The sequence below is a fragment of the Pseudophryne corroboree genome, chromosome 8 (assembly GCF_028390025.1).
Source record: "Pseudophryne corroboree isolate aPseCor3 chromosome 8, aPseCor3.hap2, whole genome shotgun sequence".
NCBI lineage: Eukaryota > Metazoa > Chordata > Amphibia > Anura > Myobatrachidae > Pseudophryne > Pseudophryne corroboree.
This window is the reverse complement of record NC_086451.1, coordinates 454674289-454694699: the sequence shown is the minus strand read 5'-3', so window position 1 is coordinate 454694699 and position 20411 is coordinate 454674289. Positions and strand designations below refer to the sequence as shown.

Genomic DNA, 20411 nt, shown 5'->3' with positions numbered 1-20411 from the left:
GGTGAGACAGGTTCAGTGAGACAGGTTCAGTCAGTGAGACAGGTTCAGTGAGACAGGTTCAGTGAGACAGGTTCGGTGAGACAGGTTCAGTGAGACAGGTTCAGTCAGTGAGACAGGTTCAGTGAGACAGGTTCAGTGAGACAGGTTCGGTGAGACAGGTTCAGTGAGACAGGTTCGGTGAGACAGGTTCAGTGAGACAGGTTCAGTGAGACAGGTTCGGTGAGACAGGTTCAGTGAAACAGGTTCGGTGAGACAGGTTCAGTGAGACAAGTTCAGTGAGACAGGTTCGGTGACACAGGTTCGGTGACACAGGTTCGGTGAGACAGGTTCAGTGAGACAGGTTTGGTGAGACAGGTTCAGTGAGACAGGTTCGGTGAGACAGGTTCGGTGAGACAGGTTCAGTGAGACAGGTTCAGTGAGACAGGTTCGGTGAGACAGGTTCAGTGAAACAGGTTCGGTGAGACAGGTTCAGTGAGACAAGTTCAGTGAGACAGGTTCGGTGACACAGGTTCGGTGAGACAGGTTCGGTGAGACAGGTTCAGTGAGACAGGTTCGGTGACACAGGTTCAGTGAGACAGGTTCGGTGAGACAGGTTTGGTGACACAGGTTCAGTGAGACAGGTTCGGTGAGACAGGTTCAGTGAGACAGGTTCGGTGACACAGGTTCAGTGAGACAGGTTCGGTGAGACAGGTTTGGTGAGACAGGTTCAGTGAGACAGGTTCAGTGAGACAGGTTCGGTGAGACAGGTTCAGTGAGACAGGTTCAGTGAATCCTGTGTGTTTTCGGTAGAACAGCCCCGTTTCATCTGTTTCCGGAGATTTTGTTTCGCCTACCTGAGGTAGGTAAAACAAAATCCCAGATAAGCCGCTGCTCACGCCTGCTTATCGGGGCTAATAGGATAGCCTCCGTTGAGACAATTAGCGCCGCGGCTAATTGGATATCCCCTACAGGGCGGTATGCTATGAGCAGCGGTACTTTACCACTGCTAATAGGATCGTTGGAGACTATCCTATTAGGCCCGATGCTGCCACTTATCGGGATTATGTTTATGGGGATTGATCCGCAATGAGTGTCCTGCCGGAGCTGCGATAACACAGAATTTATCCCCGATCCCATGTGTTATCGCATGATCTCAGGTATAAATGCTGACGATAAAAACGGCCTCTAATTGGATACCGCGATAATGGCCATCAGTCATTAATCGCGATAACCATCCGTTTTTATCATCAAGCGGCATCGGGGCTAATTGGATACCCCCCATAGACGGCAAAGCTTGTGACTGAAAATCAGGCCTGTGATTGTTGGTTCAGCCGGTAAAATGGCTGCCTGCACTACATGTACATAATAGAAGATCCCTGAGATGGTCAGTGGAGTAGAAGTCAGCAGGCACCTACGCTGGAATATGGGCATATCATTCCTGCTTTAGGATATCAGCAGAAGACTTCAGGATGTACTCTAATCTAACCATCATTAACAGGATGGTTTCCATGCTGACTGATGTCTCATCATAATCATGTATGGGTGAGATACCTACCTGTAGGACCTATTCTTATCATCATCTGAGGACGATTCCAGGCTTATTATGGTCCATGGTGAGCCTCTCACAAGCCCAGGTCTCACCTGTTATAGTGGCAGCTCCTACATAGGTTCAGACCTGGGCCTAGATCACTCAGGCATCCACTCTGAGTTTTGTTTCCTGACCTAGCTGTTATTGTCCTATTGTATTACAGTTGCTGACCACTGCTGAGCTCCTCACCGCCGTTCCCCGCCGCTAGCCCTGACCTTAGGGCTTGTTTCGATCTATTTCTGCAGCGGGGTACACTGGTACTCCACAGGGAATAACATCGGGGTGTAGAGTTGGATCTTGATCCGAGGCACCAACAGGCTAAAGCTTTGACTGTTCCCAGGATGCACTGCACCGCCTCCTCTATATCCCCGCCTCCAGGCACTGGAGCTCAGTTTGTAAGTTGGTGCCTGCAGTGCAGGCAGCTAACAGGGAGGGCTGCACTAGGCAGCCCTGAAAAGAGCTTTTCTGACAAGAAAGAAGACTTCAAGGGCCGCAGCATAGGCACTTGGTGCTATATGTCACGCTGACATATCGTGCTGCGGCTCCCTCACCTCCCCCAGCGGCGCTGTATACTCCCGCGCCCTGGTTGCCGGGTACTTACAGCGGAGGCGCTCCGATCTCATCAGGCACACATACCGCCGCTACTCTCCTGGATCGCGTGGCCGCACGATAGGGAGGAGGTAAGAGGGTCCCCCAGGTGGGACCCGCCAAAATCGCGATCCGGAGATGGACCGTGCCGCTGGTGTGGACACTGTGGCCATGCAGGGACCCCACTATATCCACCAGGGCAAGGAGCACAGGTCGGATTTACTAAAATCCGTTTAGTATAGGCCCCGCAGTAACCAGTGGTGAAGTCCAGCAGAGGGGATAAGGCTCTGACCTGTAGCCCCTCCCCCAGCCCCAGGCACCATCTACAGCAGATGTTCCCGCCCTGGAGCTGCATCTCTCTCTCTCCCTCACTCCCTGTCAGCGTTTGGGCGCAATTACACAGAGCTGCGCTGATTCTGGTACTGCTGGGCACTGTCTCCGCTGTAAAGCCGCCACAACAGACTATGTGTCATAAGTATCTTCTTTGTATGATTTTAATGATTAATCACAGGGGAGGCACTGCCTCCCCCACCTCCCCTGACTGCACGTCCCTGCTGTTCAATGGCAATATGTGAATAAATTGAACGTGTTTTTATGATTCTATGGTCAAATAATCTTGGAAGAGAATTTTCATTTAAAGTTTTAATTATACAGGTTGAGTCTCCCTTATCCAAAATGCTTGGGACCAGAGGTATTTTGGATATGGGATTTTTCCGTATTTTGGAATAATTGCATACCATAATGAGATATCATGGCGATAGGACCTAAATCTAAGCACAGAATGCATTTATGTTACATATACACCTTATACACACAGCCTGAAGGTCATTTTAGCCAATATTTTTTATAACTTTGTTCATTAAACAAAGTGTGTCTACATTCACACAATTCATTTATGTTTCATATACACCTTATACACACAGCCTGAAGGTCATTTAATACAATATTTTTAATAACTTTGTGTATTAAACAAAGTTTGTGTACATTGAGCCATCAAAAAACAAAGGTTTCACTATCACACTCTCACTCAAAAAAGTCCGTATTTCGGAATATTCCGTATTTCGGAATATTTGGATATGGGATACTCAACCTGTATAGCTCCCTTAGACATTCTTTATATATATATATATATATAGTGTTTCACAGGATATACTGTTTGGTATTTTTCTCTGTGTATTTCAGTCACTTTATACCACTTAAATCCTCTGTTTGTGATCTGCATTTGCAGTCACACTGCACAGGTTTTTTTTTGTCAGGTACTGTGTCTGGCTATATATATTGTACTGTTACGCCCTAGGGCTACATTCTCCAATAATGTCTGCATCACAGGGTGGGAGATCCGTGGCTGATCCTGCATCATGCAGTGCTGATGCCACGGATTTATCTGAGGAAAATATTCCAGCTGGGGGTCCAGGTAGTGGGGAGTCTGTACCCCTCGGTCAGCCTGCAGCACCGGTGGCACACCAAGACCCACCTTGGGCTGTTTTTTCTAATTTACTGACTACGCTAGTAACGAGACTTGCACCCCCTGTGGGACTTTCTGTGCCTTTACAATCACATATTGTCCCTGTTGTAAATCCACCATGGGTGGATACTCTGTCTACTCAGTTACAGCAGTTAAATCAGTCTTTGGTTAAACAAAAGCCTGACCCTCGCCCTCCTAGGACCAAAGGGTCATCTAAGCGGGCCATTTCTTCCTCACAGTCCACGCATGTTTCGGATACTTCATCCGATGAAGATGGCGTATATACTGACCCATCAGACACTGATGCAGATGCTTCAGATGGGGAATCTACAAAACAGGTGGATGTTCCTGACCTCTTGGAGGTTATTGAACTGATTCTTCAGGTTGATGATGAACCTGAACTTCCAGATACGTCTAAGAAACCTGATAAGTTCAAACGTCAGAAGGTTACTAAATTAGTTTTGCCACATTCTGACCATTTAGTTGACATACGTCAGGAATCCTGGGAGTCTCCAGGAAAGAAATTCTCCCTGTCTAAAAAGATGCTAGCTCGTTATCCCGTCTCTGCAGAGTTAAGTAAGAATTGGGAAACACCACCACCGGTGGACTCACATGTAGCGCGTCTGGTGGTGTCTTTTACTTTGCCTGTCACTACCGTCACCTCTCAGAAGGAACCGCCGGATAAGCGCGTGGAGGGTTGCTAGAAGTCTATTTACACTCGCGGGTGCTGTGCATAGACCTACTATAGCGGCTTCTTGGGCTGCAAAAGCTATTGAAGCCTGGGTTCAAGAATAAGAAGCGGAGCTACCTCCGAATTTTTCTGATAATGCCAGACAGTGTCTTTCATATATTACCATAGCCTCTCATTACATACGGCCTCTGATGCCGGTGTGCTGGCAGCCAAAGCGTCTACTACATCCATTCTGGCTCGCCGGATTCTGTGGTTGCGGTCCTGGTCTGTGGATCTGGACTCTAAAAAGACCTTGGAGGAGATCCCTTTTAAGGAAAACATCCTTTTTGGGGAAGATCTGAACAAGATTGTTGCTGACTTAGTGTCTGCTAAAACTGCATGTCTGCCGAGTACAAATCCTTCGGTTCCGAAGGCTAAGAGTACCACCTTTCGTTCCTTTCGACCTCCAAGTAAAGCAGAGGTCATGCGTACCCGAAACAGGCTCGCACTTCCAAAACCTTTAAGCCCAAACCTAAACGTTCCTGGGCTGCCCGTCAACCTGCTTCCAAATCAGACAAGCCTGGTGCATGACGGGGCGGGCCTCCCCCTGGAGGACCCGAGGGGGTGGGAGGCCGACTTCTGCGGTTCACCCAGGTATGGTTACAGACCACTTCAGACGCCTGGATGAGGGAAGTAGTCACTCACGGATACGCCAGTTTTGCTTGACAAATATCCCTTTGGATCCGTTGAAAGCAAAAACTCTACATTTGGTTGTACAATCCCTCCTGGACACAGGAGTGGTAGTGCCGGTGCCTCTGGCTCAGAGAGGCAGGGGGTACTATTCAACGCTGTTCCTGGTTCCGAAACCGAATGGATCCTCCCGGCTCATTCTCAACCTCAAGTCTTTGAACAAATTTGTGAAGGTGTCTAAATTTCGTATGGAAGCTCTTCGCTCTATTGTTCTGGCCTTGGAGCCCAAGGACTATATTGTATCCCTGGACATACAGGATGCTTACCTACATATACTATTGCCATGTTGCATCAGCAATATCTGCAGTTTGCTATTGGCAACCTCCATTATCAATTCCAGGCCTTGCCTTTTGGACTGATCACGGCTCCGCGAATCTTCACCAAGGTCATGGCGGTCATTGCGGTCCTTCTCTGCCGTCAGGGTATCAGGAAGATCCTGCCGTATCTGGACGACTTATTGATCCTGGCGAACTTCCCAGAGGTTCTCCTCCGTCATCTGGAACTGACGGTCCAATTCCTGCAAGCCCACGGGTGGCTCATCAGCTGGAAGAAATCATTGCTGGTCCCTGCTCAGCGCATGGTGCACCTGGGGGCGTTACTGGACACACACACAACCAACTGTTGTTTTTGTCTCCGGAGAAGGTCCTGAAACTTCAGGACAGGATAAGATGCTTCCTCTCTCGCCCACGTGTGTCGATACACTCGGCGATGCAAGTACTAGGCCTCATGGCGTCGGCTTTCGACATGGTAGAGTACGCTCAATTTTATTCTCGCCCTCTGCAGCGGTTAATCCTTCCCAAGTGGGACGGCCTGCCTCACCGGATCTGGTCTCACATGATTTCCTTGACTCCGGAAGCTCGTCTGTCTTTGAGCTGGTGACTCCAGGACCAACGATTGAGCAGGGGTCGTCCCTTCTGGATCTCCAACTGGGTCCTCCTATTGACGGATGCCAGCCTGCGGGGTTGGGGCGTGGTGTTGGAGCAACACTCTTTTCAGTTTCGGTGGACCAGGGAGGAATATCTCCTTCCAATAAACATTCTGGAGCTGCGGGCAGTGTTCAATGCTCTGAAACTGGCCCTGCCTCTGGTACAGAACAGACCTGTTCAAGTACAGTCGGACAACGCCACCACGGTGGTGTACATAAATCATCAAGGTGGCACTCGAAGCCGCATGGCAATGACGGAAGTGTTAAAGATTCTTCTATGGGCGGAACGCCATCTGCCAGCCACATCGGCAGTGTTCATTCCGGGGGTCCTCAACTGGGAAGCAGACTTCCTCAGTCATCAGGACGATCACGCCGGAGAGTGGAGTCTTCATCCGGAAGTCTTTCAACTCCTAGTGGACAAGTGGGGCCTACCAGATGTAGACCTGAAGGCGTCTCGACACAATCACAAGGTTCCGGTCTTCGGAGCAAGGACAAGGGATCCTCAAGCAGTGTTCATGGACGCGCTGGCAATTCCATGGAACTTTCGGCTGCCGTATGTGTTCCCTCCGGTGTCCCTCCTGCCCAGGTTAATAAGGAAGTTCAAGAAAGAAGGAGGAACACTACGTCTAATCGCTCCAGCGTGGCCCAGACGGCATTGGTTCTCAGACCTGCAGGGTCTCTCGATAGAGCGTCCTCTTCTACTTCCGCAATGCACAGACCTCTTCGTTCAGGGCCCTTGTGTCTACCAGGATCTGGCCCGACTGGCTTTGACGGCGTGGCTCTTGAAGCTTTAGTTCTGAGGGCCAAAGGATTTTCTGAGGCGGTCATTCAAACTATGCTGAAAGCCCGAAAACCGGCTTCGGCTCGGATTTATTATAGGGTCTGGAATTCTTACTTCACTTGGTGTGCGGCTAAGAATTATGACGCATACAAATTCAGTACTGCCAAACTTTTGGCTTTTCTGCAACAGTGCCTGGACTTAGGCCTTCGTCTGGCCTCCCTCAAGGTTCATATTTCAGCCTTGTCGGTATGGTTTCAGAGAAAAATTACGTCTCTGCCTGATTTTTATACATTCACTCAGCACTGGTGCACGCAGGGGGGGTTTCAGAGTACCTGGAAACCCCCCCTGTGATGACCCTAAAAAAATTTGAGATGGAGACAGCTGTGTCTCCATCTCAGCAAAAGCTGCGACCGCGATCGCAGACGTGGAGCTGCAGCAACAGCAGAGAGTTATGCAGCTCTCTGCATACAGAATGTCCTGGGTGCTGTGGGAGGCTGGGAGCTGCTGGCTGCGCATGCTCAGCCACAGCAGCTCCCTCCGTCCTCACTCTGCTGCGGCTGCCCCTCTGCTCCCAGCCCTGGTGTAGTGCATACAGTAAAACGCTGTATATGTAAGTTTTAAATCTTTGTTTATGTGTGTATTTGTATGGTATGTATGTGGGTTTGTGTATGTACAGTATGTATGTAGGTTTGTGTGTGTGCTTGTGTATGTACAGTAAGTATGTACTGTATGTGTGTGTGTGTGTGTGTGTGTATATATAAATGTGTGCTTTATATATATATATATATATATATATACATACATACATACACAGTCACACACACACACACACACACACACACACACACACACATATACACATACATATATATGTACGGAGGTCGGACAGCGCTCATAGAGACTGGTAAACCATAGAAAATCAGCACAGGATGCTGAAGCTGTTTGTCAACGTTTCAGAGTTAGACTCCTTTAAAAGAGTGACTCTGAAACATTGACATACAGCTACAGCGTCCTGTGCTGATTTTCTATGGTTTACCAGGTTCTATGAGTGCCGTCCTGCTTGCATACATATTGGGGGTCATTCCGAGTTGTTCGATCGTTGCCGATTTTCGCATTGGAGCGATTAAGGCAAAAATGCGCATGCGCATGGTACGCAGTGCGCATGCGCTAAGTAATTTTGCTCAAAACTTAGTAGATTTACTCACGCCCGAACGAAGATTTTTCATCGTTGAAGTGATCGGAGTGTGATTGACAGGAAGTGGGTGTTTCTGGGCGGAAACTGGCCGTTTTCTGGGAGTGTGCGGAAAAACGCAGGCGTGTCAGGCAAAAACGCGGGAGTGTCTGGAGAAACGGGGGAGTGGTTGGCCGGACGCTGGGCGTGTGTGTGACGTCAAACCAGGAACGAAACGGCCTGAACTGATCGCTATTTGTGAGTAGGTCTGGAGTTACTCAGAAACTGCAAAGAAATTTCTTTTCGCTATTTTGCGAATCTTTCGTTCGCTATTCTGCTAGGCTAAGATTCACTCCCAGAGTGTGGCGGCTTAGCGAGTGCAATGCTGCTAAAAGCAGCTAACGAGTGAACAACTCGGAATGAGGGCCATTATCTGAATCTGACGGGCACCGGAGTATGTTGTACTAGTAAGGAGTGCCATTCATCATTTGCAGATATATATATATATATATATATATATCCCCCTCGCTAAATCCTGCGTTTGCCCCTGCAGGGTGTGTTATGGATTCAATCTCCCTATGTCCCTCCTGTGGCTCCTTGGGATTTGTCGGTTGTTCTGGATGCCCTACAAGAGTCTCCGTTTGAACCTCTTGAGTCTGTGGAACTTATGTGGCTTACCCTTAAGGTATTGTTTTTGCTGGCTATTGCCTCTGCTAGAAGGGTTTCAGATTTGGGTGCCTTATCCTGTTGGTCACCCTTTCTGATTTTTCACCGTGACCGCATGGTTCTTAGAACTCGCCCTGGTTATCTGCCTAAGGTGGTGTCGTCTTTCCACCTTAACCAAGAGATTGTGGTTCCAGCCTTTATCTCTCCTGGTTTGTCTTCCAAAGAAAGGTCTTTGGATGTGGTACGGGCTCTCCGTATATATGTGAAGAGAACCGCCTCTCTTAGGAGATCTGATTCTCTCTTTGTCCTTTTGTTTTTAGTTTTCACAAATGTGGCTGGCCTGCGGATAAGCAGACCTTGGCCAGATGGATTAGAATGGTGATTGCACAAGCTTATGTGCAGGCTGGACTTCCAGCTCCTGCTACTATCAAGGCCCATTCTACTCGGTCTGTTGGACCTTCTTGGGCGGCCCGCCGTGGCGCGTCCCTAGAACAATTGTGCAAGGCGGTTATGTGGTCCTCAGTGAACACGTTCATCAGGTTCTATGCCTTTGATCTTCCGCCTCCCAGGATGCTTCCTTTGGACGCTGGGTTCTTGTGCCCGCTACAGTGCGTCCCCTCCCATGAGGAACTGCTTTAGGACATCCCCGATGTTATTCCCTGTGGAATACCAGTGTATCCCGCTGCAGAAAAGGAGATTTATGGTAGAATTACCATTGTTAAATCTTTCTGCGAGGTACACTGGATTCCACAGGGGGCCCGCCCTGACGCACTTAGCTTCTTTGGGTTTGTATGGCATTAGCCGCTGGTCCCTTCTCCTGTCGTGAGAATGTGGTTGTCTGTGGCTACTAACTACTGTCGTCTCTTTTACTTGCTACTGCATTGGACTGGTTAACAAAACTGAGCTCCAGTGCTTGGAGGCGGGGATATAGAGGAGGCAGTGTATCCTGGGAACAATCAAAGCTTTAGCCTGTTGGTGCCTCGGATCAAGATCCAACTCTACACCCCGATGTTATTCCCTGTGGGATCCAGTGTACCTCGCAGAAAAAGATTTAAGAATGGTAAGTCTACCATAAATCTCCTTTTTGTCTGCTTGTGTTTGACTCCACCTACTTGACATTTCTGAAATTGTTGTTGATCACTAGTGATCCCCAATAACTTACTAACATTGAATTTAGGTGCAACATGTGCACTACCAATGGGTTCACTACGGCTGGCCGGCGGTCGGGCTCCCGGCGACCAGCATCCCGGCGCCGGGAGCCCGACCGCCGGCTTACCGACAGCGTGGCGAGCGCAGATGAGCCCCTTGCGGGCTTGCTGCGCTCGCCACGCTACGGGCGCGCCACACTATTTTATTCTCCCTCTATGGGGGTCGTGGACTCCCACGAGGGAAAATAAGTGTCGGTATGCCGGCTGTCGGGCTCCCGGCGACGGTATACTGAGCGCCGGGAGCCCGACCGCCGGCATACAGAAGACCACCCCTACCAATGGCACACTCAGACACGTGGCACCAACGTCACACTCAGAAACGTGGCACCAACAGCACATTCTGACATGTGGCACCAACATCACACTCAGAAACGTGGCACCAACGGCACACTCAGACACGTGGCATCACCGGGACACTCCGATACGTAGCACAACGAGCACACTCCGGCACGTGGCACCACCAGCACACTCTGACACGTGGCACAACCAGCACACTCTGACACGTGGCACAACCAGCACACTCTGACACGTGGAACCAACGGCACACTCAGAAAAGTGGCACCACCGGAAACTCAGACACATGGCACCAGCCAGCTTGCCAGTGACTGGCCATGGCGGTTCAGATTTAGCACCTAAATGCAATGCTAATAAACAAACCCTTCATAATTCTAGCCAGTTCTGATAAAGACTCATGTTACATTTTTTTTCACCACAATCAGGCTAAGTCTAGACACAGTTGTGTAATGGTGGGATAAATATGACCACTGGATGGAAGTGCTATGTGTATTTTTTGACGTGAACTGTTTCACTTGTCCTATTGGAAGATTTCTGTCTCCTTTATCCCACACACTCCAGTTGTACCCACTGAGCCACCTATAGATTCCATACCTCTAATGGGTGTGGTATTGAAAGTCGACAGTAACTAGGTCGACAATGTCTAGGTCGACCACTATTGGTCGACAGTAACTAGGTCGACAGGGTCAAAAGGTCGACAGGGTCAAAAGGTCGACATGTTCTAGGTCGACCGGTCAAAAGGTCGACATGAATTTTTAATGTTATTTTGGTGTCATTTTCTTCGTAGAGTGACCGGGAACCCCAATTAGTGCACCGCGTCCCCTCGCATGGTGCCTTTGCTCCGCTAACGCTTCGCTCGGCACAGATTACCGTTCCAACCGTAGTCCGCGTGGATCGTTAAGTATGAAAAGGTTCAAAAAAAGAAAAAAAATTGTGAAAAACTCATGTCGACCTTTTGACCTGTCGACCTAGAACATGTCGACCTTTTTGACCCTGTCGACCTTTTGACCCTGCCGACCTAGTTACTGTCGACCAATAGTGGTCGACCTAGACATTGTCGACCTAGTTACTGTCGACTTTCAGTCCGGATCCCCATCTAATACTACCGACCGAAGACTGTTCCTTTTCTCTGTAACCTACACTCCACGTTCCACTGACTTCATATCTCTGCATCCACCTGTCTCTCCCTATATTTCTACCGTAGACTTTTATTATGACTAGCTCTCTGTACAACCTGTAACATGAATCTTATTACTCCATATAACATCACTGAGGCACCTGCCTGTGTATATGCTGTTACAGGATTTGTGTACGTTCATATAGTGAAAGCATTAACGTTTTTGTTACTCATTTATTTGTCTCTTTTTAAGTAACCACCTTGTGAGAATAGAGGCGCATGAAATGCAAATTACCAAAGCGAACAACAGCTACATTCTGACAGGTACGGAGATATAGATCATTCATACTTAGCTGGTAAAGGTCAGTCAGTGAGGCCACTTTTCCTTCTCACCACTGATTCCGTTGGTCCAGGGGCTCTGCGATATCTGCAGCAATATTGGGAGATTGATTCAACTGCCAGAGGGCACCATGTTTCTCATCCTATATGACATGAAATAAACCCCAGAGGAGTTTGTCTGTGATTGTCATTTACAGATGAACGTGTATATAGACTGTATTATAATGGTACCTCTGTGGTGAATGTCTGGGAGCCATATTTCTTCGCAAGACCTACAGTATTTATTGGAATTGGTAGAGGTTTATGATACACAGACCAAGGCTGATAGGTGGTTATCACCATTGGCAATTACAGTGGGCGGGGCTGCCATTGTGTCTGGAGGTGATGCATCACCACCCTCTGAGGTACCAGTTTTGCTTTCACAAGGGTGGAGATTTATCAAATGTGGGAGAGAGATAAAGTGGAGAGAGCTAAAGTACCAACCAATCAGTGGCTATCTGTCATTTTTCTAGCGCAGCCTGTAAAGGCATCAAGGCTGACAGCATGGGGACAAGGAGGGTGTTATGTTGCCCAACCATTATGGAGGCTAGATGAAGGGGGATGTGAGAAGGTGATGAGCTCCATTTTGAACAAGGTGGCCTTTAGGGGCATTCAAGTGTCCCTCCTTAGAAACTTTCGGAGGCCATTCAAAATTTTTGAAGGCAGGGCCGACGGGGGATGTCGCTAGTGACCCGCGGGAGCATGCATATCATGGGTACACAGTAGATGATGTGCCAGATATGTCACTCCGATCCGACCGGGATCAGACGACATATATCATCTAGGGTGCACCCAGCTTATACATATAACATGCTTCTTTTTTAATACCAATAATGTAATCAATGCTCTAATATACACACAGTACAAATCATGTACTGTATCTCTCCACACCTACGTTATGGGCTTGTTGGCACCGAAAAAAGCAAACGTGACCTTTGTGAAACCCCTGATGCCATCACACTGCTATATTCCTAACATTATTATTATATATTCTTTCTTTTATTCCACAGCAAAGGAGGATGACCATAAATTCACAGTTTACCCTATGAAGGACCATGTGATCCTGTATGAAGATGAAGATGGAGTCAGACTGTTCTGTAACTATAACTATCAGTCTTCCATACCCTGCAGTCCTGCAGAGCAGTCCCTATGTCCCATTCTCCATTCCCGCTGGGAGCTGTATAACGTCAGAGTTTTTGCCAAATCATATCCAGGGGGCCGGTTTAAGAGAGGAGGGGGCCCGTGTACACACTCCCTGTGAGGCCTCTCCACTCTGAAACGTAGTAGATGTTGAGCAGGTCTCCGGAATCATGGCCCCCAGTAACTAGTCTCTATTGCGCATCCGCAAGTCTCCGGATACATGGTGCCCAGTAACTAGTCTCTATTGCGCATCCGAAAGTCTCCGAAAACATGGCGCCCAGTAACTAATCTCTATTGCGCATGCGCAGGTCTCCGGGAACATGGCGGACATGATGTTCTCGGAGTTTCTACTGCGTAAGTGTGAATCACCGTGAAAATGGCTGCCTTGTTATTTTCCAAATGATTTCTGGTGCAGCAGGGGACAGAGGTAAGTAATTGAACGAGGATGCAGGGTGTGTGGTGTGGACCTACTTAGACCCAGGGGTCCATGTGGACGACACACAATGCACCCATTATAGAAACTCCTATGTTCATATCCCAGACTTTGAGTCCTTAGAATTTTCCTTGCTTCTAAACATTTGGCATGCCTTTGCATACCTCCCAACTTCTGCTGTCCTAAATTCGGGACCCTCGGATACCTAAGGCCAAAAAGGGAGCGCGGCATCAGCATCTTTTGCCCCGGTGACCTGCTGCATTTGCACTTAGGGTGCTAAGATGGTGGACTTGTCAACATGAAATGCGTCCCAAAATGGCAATCTGTTTATGAGTTGGTGATGCTGACAGTCACTGATTTGCCGAACGTGTCTAAGACACACCCAGTTATGCAAATATAATAGAACTGCTGCGGCTGTGATCTAATGGCGGGATTACAGTGCACTGAACAGTTACCCCCCCCCCCTCCCCCACCAAAAAAAGATTCCTACTCTGTTTGGGAAGCGGAAGGCTTATAAGTGGGTTCCAATGTATATCTAGACAGTGTCTAGATAGACAGTCAATATGTTGAGCCCATATTGTCGAAATGCATTACGTCAACGCAGTGAAAATGCCAGCAGGTAAAAGGTAGACAGTGCTAAAGGTCGACAGGTACAAAAGGTCGAATGGTCGACACACATATGGTCGACACAATTTTTGGGCGGGTTTCCAGCCTTTTACTATATTATGTATGATTGGTGTACTGTGTTTTTGAGTATCTTTTGTACTCACAGTAAAGCCACGCCTCCTGACAAATCCTTGGTGCATCTGCTCCCATTATAGGCAGGGGGAGGGAGGTGTGCAGGGTGGGGTATCTATAATAGCCGCCGCGCCATTTTTCCGGTGATCTGCACATGCACGGCGCCAGAGTCTACTCCCTCGCACCGCTGGCTAGAGAAGAGCGAAACCGGACGAAGACTGCACACAGGCCCCTCCTCTCTTATTACGCCCCTGGAGGTGCATTTGCTACTTATGCCGTGTTCAGGTTCATGGACGACTTTGTGCTTAGATGCTAATTACTTCCATTTGGTAGATGTATTAGTGTTTATAACAATGAAAAGCGACCAATCAGATTCTAGCTATCATTTCTAAAAAAAATGACAGAACTGACGATTGGTTCCTGTGGGCAATACCTCCACTTTTAGATTTTGTAGATCTACCCCCAATTTTGAATATGGTCCTTTGTGTCTAATATACTTTTTATTTTTTACTTTTTTTTAGCTCAAAGCAATACAACTGCTTATTCCTCTGAGGACGACTTTAAACACCTCTCTAAATGCCTGGGGTACAAAGTAATCAACGTACATGTGATCAGTACACCCGGTAAGCTTGCAGAGATCAGTTTTATAGACTAGAGGAAAATATAAGGTTTGGATTGTGCCAGGGTGAGGTCTGTTCTCCTAAATGCCGTATTCTCATGAGGCATCGGTGAGGTAACTGGTTAAAGGAGCCATTTTGTAATTCTGTGTATCCCTCTCCTACACGAGGCAGCTATATTTTGGGTTATTCTTCCTGATACCACTAATTTCATGCGTCCATCAAGAGTGCATTCCGTCATCTTTCTGTATAGGAACTTTGTGCCTCATGTCTCAGTGATGTTACTGGTTCATACTACTGAATTGATTGATAGCATTCTTACGAAGATTGGTTCAGCCATAAAATGGCCGCCACCACTGTTTAGTTACCTATGGTCCCGGAATCTCTGGGACACTGCTGACTTATGGCTGTACTTTTGGGACTTCTGAGAGAGGTGATAAATGTCCCACAGGGGGTTCTACCTGCTGCATGGTGGGCATGAACCTTTCACACCCACCTCTTCTTATCATAGAGTGCCTGCCCCTCACATCTCCTGTACCGGATGTATGAAAATAAGTAATTAAAGTTACTTTGTATGTAAGCAATAAGGGCCACTAAGCATAAAGTATAATTTATATACAAAATATATTTTGAAATGGACGAGGCCTTTCTTATGCAATTTGCATCTTCAAGTCTTGGTTCTGCTAAATTATCATGACCCTGCTCCCCCTGCTGCACAATGCAGCACAGAGCCGAGAGGGGATATCCTAAAAGTATATAAGAATGGTCTCCCCCCATAGATGTTGCAGCATAGTTGCCTACCTTGCTGCCCCCTCTTCCGAGAGCTAGCAGCGTGGTAGGCGCATGGGGGCATAGCCGGTGGTAAAGTGGGATGTCTGTGGGCATGGTATCACAATTGTGGCTCCACCCCCCGCTTTATAGTGCAGCGAAAACAGGCACTGTATTTCGGGGGCGGAGCTACGATGTTGCGATTCAGCGCAAATCGCGTAATCGGATCCCCTCGGACCACCCACTTGTTCTCTGCTGTGGATGGCCGAGGTGAGCGGGAGACTTGGCCACCTTTCTGGGGGGCCGGGAGGGCCACCTGATTTTCGGGAGCCTCCTGGCCATTCCGGGAGTGTAGGCAAGTATGTGGTGCAGCACCAATTCACCTGATCTAGAGAAAACATCACCTGTACCGGTCTGATGGCCACCACTAATACTGACAGGATGTTTGCTGTGTACTAATAAATGTCTTCCCCTATAATCACAACTTTATCTTAAATAGAAAGTATTCATTTAGTAACGCCTGTCTGCATTGCATACCTCCCAACCATCCCGAATCCCGCTATTTGGAGACTGTCCCGCTGTCCCTCCTGCGGGCAGCAGTGTCCTGCGGGCGAGGGGGGCAGTTGGGGAGGATTTGATCACCCGCTGCTCTGCTCTGCAAAGCAGCGAGTGATCTCTGAATAGATGCTGTGCGCAAGCGCACGGCATCTATTCAGTGCTGGTAGGTGAGCAGGGGGCTGCCCAGCTGCTCTGGGAGCACTGGGCACGCCCCCAAAATGCTGCACCACGGGTCAGTGCCATACCCTCCAGCTGGACCTTTTTAGCAGGTACAGTACCCTTTTTTTTATGGTCTGTACCGATTTTTAGCTCTCCAAACTTCCATTGAAAGTATAGGAAAAGGGGGTATGGCCACGCCCCCTTTACCCATGACCACGCCCCTTTCCTAATTTGTACCGATTTTTATGTGCAATATGTTGGAGGGTATGGTCAGTGCTGCACTTTATCCGAGGCTACACCCCTTTTCTGGGTCACACGCGGCGTCCTGACCGCAAATATCTAAAAGTTGTGAGGTATGGCATTGTGGTAGTGTGTTTGGCATAACTACTACCTGCCAATACTTTATACATACCTCCCAACTGTCCCGATTTTCGCAGAACATTCCAGTTTTTCTGGGACTGTCCCTCTGTCCCACCCACAGGTCGCAGTGTCCCGCGGTGGGGGGGCAGTTGGGAGACCCTCTCTCACCTATTGCTCTGCTTAGCAGAGCACCGGTGAATAGATGCTTTGCACATGCGCACGGCGTCTATTCATTTGGAGAGAGGGACAGGGGCTCACAGAGCGCTTGCCATGCCCCCATAGTGACGAAAATGGGGGTATGGCTTGCAATTGCGGCATTCCTGTGAAGCCATGCCCCCTTTCCCAGAGGCCACGCCCCTTTTTCGGGAACGTGCAGAAGAGTCCCTCTTTTCAGGGACAGAATGTTGGGAGGTATGCTTTATATCATCCACCCAGCTATAGCTTAGGGGTCTATTTACTAACACTTGGATGGAGATAAAGTACCAGCCAATCAGCTCCTAACTGCCATGTCACATGTAGAAAAATTGCAGTTAGGAGCTGGTTGGTTGGTACTTTATGTCCATCCAAGGCTTAGTAAATAGACCCCTTAGTTTACACCCTCTCAGAACCCCGTAGTTACCCTACATTTCCAGAAAACAGATGTCCATACAGGTATGATAACAGCTGTTGTACAGATGCAGCAGGCGATACAGGGCAGACTAATCGCTGATGATAAGGGTGGCCTCCAGGTCATGCATGCTGAATAAATATCTCTTTACGGTCCCAGTATTTGTCCTTCATATTCATACACATAGCAGCACAAATCACGTCCCAGACTCCGCCCCCGCTCGCTCCTGTGCGGGACGCCCTGATTCGCTGTTGCTCTCTACCGCTTTGTGTTTATTCCACTACGCCCTCGCTTTCACCCTCGTTGGTCACCAATATTGTTTCATTTCTTTTAGATCCTGAACATTCCGACCAGGACTGCCAGGGCTATAAGCCAATCTCCAAAGCGGCCACACTGAGTGAGGTATAAATGACATTGCTTGCTTGAAAAGAAATAATAACGGAGTCTGTCACCAAAAGTACTCGGTGTTGGATAGATGGATATAAGGCAGTTCCACAGACATAGGCTTACAACGGGCCATACACAGAACATGTTATCTTATTAGTGATCTGATCGCCTTAGAATAATTGCAGTTGCCCCAATAAAGCGCTTGTGCATGATTTGCGTCAGAGTCTTCCTTAGTGCTATGCCACAGGTCAGGGCCATCTTAATGTGTAAGCACCCTGGGCAACTGCCCCGGGCGCCACAATTCTAGTGACCTTCGAACACAGTGCTGCCCGGATGCTCTGATTGTGAATTACACACCGTCACAGCAGCCAGGCAGCACTCTCTACTATAGTAATAGGTTATTTCTCCGGCGCTAATTTTTGTTGGGCAATCCTCTTTACTCAATAATGAGCTATTTATAAATGAGAGAATATCCAGTCCATATGGGTATCATAAAATACCAAGTGGTTTTATTAAAATTAGTAAAAATACAGTATATATAATATTACAGTGTCCTGGAGGTATATTAAGTTCTATAATGGACACACAAATTCAATTTGCTTCACAATTTATAGATAAAAAATAAAATACAGATATGATGGCATAATATACAAACGTAGAAAATACAACACAGGGGTAATTCAGAGTTGACCGCAGCAGCAAATTTGTTAGCAGTTGGGCAAAACCATGGGGGTCATTCTGACCTGATCGCTCGCCGCAGTTGATCGCAGCGCAGCGATCAGGTCAGAACTGCGCATGCACCGGCGCCGCAGTGCGCAAGGCTGTCGTTGCCTAGCGATCGCCTCTGCCTGATTGACAGGCAGAGGCGGTTGCTGGGCGGGAGGGGGCGGCACGGCGGCGTTTTGCCGGCGTTTTGTGCGCACAGTCCGGCCAACGTCACGCGCAGCCGCTGCGATCCAGGGCAGAGACGAGTAACTCCCGGCCAGCCGCAGGAGCTGCGCTGGCCGGGAGTTACTCTTCAAGTACAAAAGCATCGCCGCTGTGCGTTGCTTTTATACTTGTGCGGGGGGGGGGGGGGGCGGTCTGACATGCGGAGCGGACTATCCCTGTGCTGGGCGTCCCCCCGCATGTCAGTGTAAGTGATCGTAGCTGTGCTAAATTTAGCACAGTTACGATCAGGTCAGAATGACCCCACATGTGCACTGCAGGTGGGGCAGATGTAACATGTGCAGAGAGAGTTAGATTTGGGTGGGTTATTTTGTTTCTGTGCAGGGTAAATACTGGCTGCTTTATTTTTACACTGCAATTTAGATTTCACTTTGAACACAGCCCACCCAAATCTAACTCTCTCTGCACATGTTATATCTGCCCCACCCTGCAGTGCACATGGGGGGTCATTCAGACCTGATCGTACGCTAGTTTTTTTCGCTGCACTGCGATCAGGTCAGAACTGCGCATGCGTATGCACCGAAATGCGCAGGCGCGTCGTACGGGTACAAAGCGGATCGTTGCTGAGCGATGGATTTAACGAAGAATCCATTCGCACAGCCGATCGCAATGAGATTGACAGGAAGAAGGCTTTTCTGGGTGTCAACTGACCGTTTTCTGGGAGTGTTTGGAAAAACGCAGGCGTGTCCATGCGTTTGCAGGGCGGGTGTCTGACGTCAATTCCGGGCCCGGACAGGCTGAAGTGATCGCAGCGGCTGAGTAAGTTCTTGGCAACTCAGAAACTGCACAAAACTTTTTTGTACCGCTCGGCTGCACAGGCGTTCATACACTTGCACAGCTAAAATTCACTCCCCTATAGGCGGCGACTATCTGCTCGCAGCGCTGCAAAAAAATAGCTAGCGAGTGATCAGGTCTGAATTAGGCCCATGGTTTTGCCCAACTGCTAACAAATTTACTGCTGCGATCAACTCTGAATTACCCCCACTGTTAAGACGGCCCTGCCACAGGTAGTGTTTCTGGCTTAAGTTGTGCAATACGATTTATGTTTGAACCATCCAAGTTTCAATTCTACTAAAGGACCTCAACATATCAGTTCGGGTTTGGCCTGGACCGGCAGAAGGACTCCTAATCATAACGTTCACAGGGGGAGATGCATCAAACATTGGAGAGAGATAAAAATGAGAAGTTGCCGATCAGCATTATGTCATTTTACAGTCTGTGCTAGAAAAATGACAGTTAGGAGCTGGTTGGTTGCTAAGGGCAACTTCTCTACTTTATCTCTCCCCCATAATGCTCCTCACTGCACCTGTGTGGAATAGGAGGGAGCAGGATTACTGTAGGTTAGTTACAAGGTATAGGTGACTAAAAAAATTACACAGAATTGCAATAACTTTAGCAAAATAGTCACGGGCCAACAGCTGCAGCCCCTACTACTGTATTGTAGACTTGCCTACCCTCCCGGAGTGGCCGGGAGGCTCCCGAAAATCGGGTGATTCTCCCGGTTCCCAGGAAAGGCAGGTAAGTGTCCCGGATTTAGATGCAACCCCCGCACTCCCCTTCTGCTGTTAGTGGAAGGGGACCGTGTGGGGAAAGGGGGGCGATGACGGAATCGCGTCATCGTAGCCCTGCCCCTGCTATACAGTGCCTGTTTTTCTACGCACCATAGATCGGCGGGGGCGAAGCCACGATGATGCGTCCTCGAAGCTCCGCCCCCTTCAGACCACCATCCTGTCAGCCACGCCCCTATATGCCTACCGGGCTGCCCCCCACCTGGAAGCGGGGATAGCCAGGTCGGCAAGTATGCTGTATTGGCTTGGTGGTGGCGTAAACAGACACCAATGCTACCTACCCTGTGACTGGTGGTGTATTCTGGGACATCCTTGGGCTGGGCAATAAAAAGTTTTCGACTTTTGTTTTTCTGAATGCCAGCTTCTACACCAGGGCTTCCATGTTGTGCCACTTCAAGGCGATTTTCAGCATATAGTGCCATTGTATGTTGCCTTATTACCTACTTATTTAATTAAATGTATCTATCAATGCCTTCAGATCCATACACACAGTGCTAGCAGTAACCCCCCTCCACACCCATCAGCTATTCCATAGCAAATGCCGTTGT

The 20411-nt window shown here is 48.6% G+C and overlaps 1 protein-coding gene across 2 annotated transcripts in view; it reads left to right on the top strand.

Annotated features, from left to right (window-relative positions):
• LOC134949615 (uncharacterized) overlaps positions 1 to 20411 on the top strand; it is a 104556-nt gene that overhangs the window by 5605 nt on the left and 78540 nt on the right. Inside the window, exons 1-5 of one of the 2 annotated variants that reach the window (XM_063938313.1) lie at positions 9625 to 9643; positions 11456 to 11526; positions 12591 to 12677; positions 14413 to 14514; positions 17295 to 17362. In XM_063938313.1, the coding sequence (XP_063794383.1) occupies positions 11487 to 11526; positions 12591 to 12677; positions 14413 to 14514; positions 17295 to 17362 (297 nt within the window). In that variant the 5' untranslated portion in view covers positions 9625 to 9643; positions 11456 to 11486. Of the gene's footprint in view, positions 1 to 9624; positions 9644 to 11455; positions 11527 to 12590; positions 12678 to 14412; positions 14515 to 17294; positions 17363 to 20411 lie in introns of those variants that run through there. The other variant, XM_063938312.1, reaches the window with a different exon arrangement.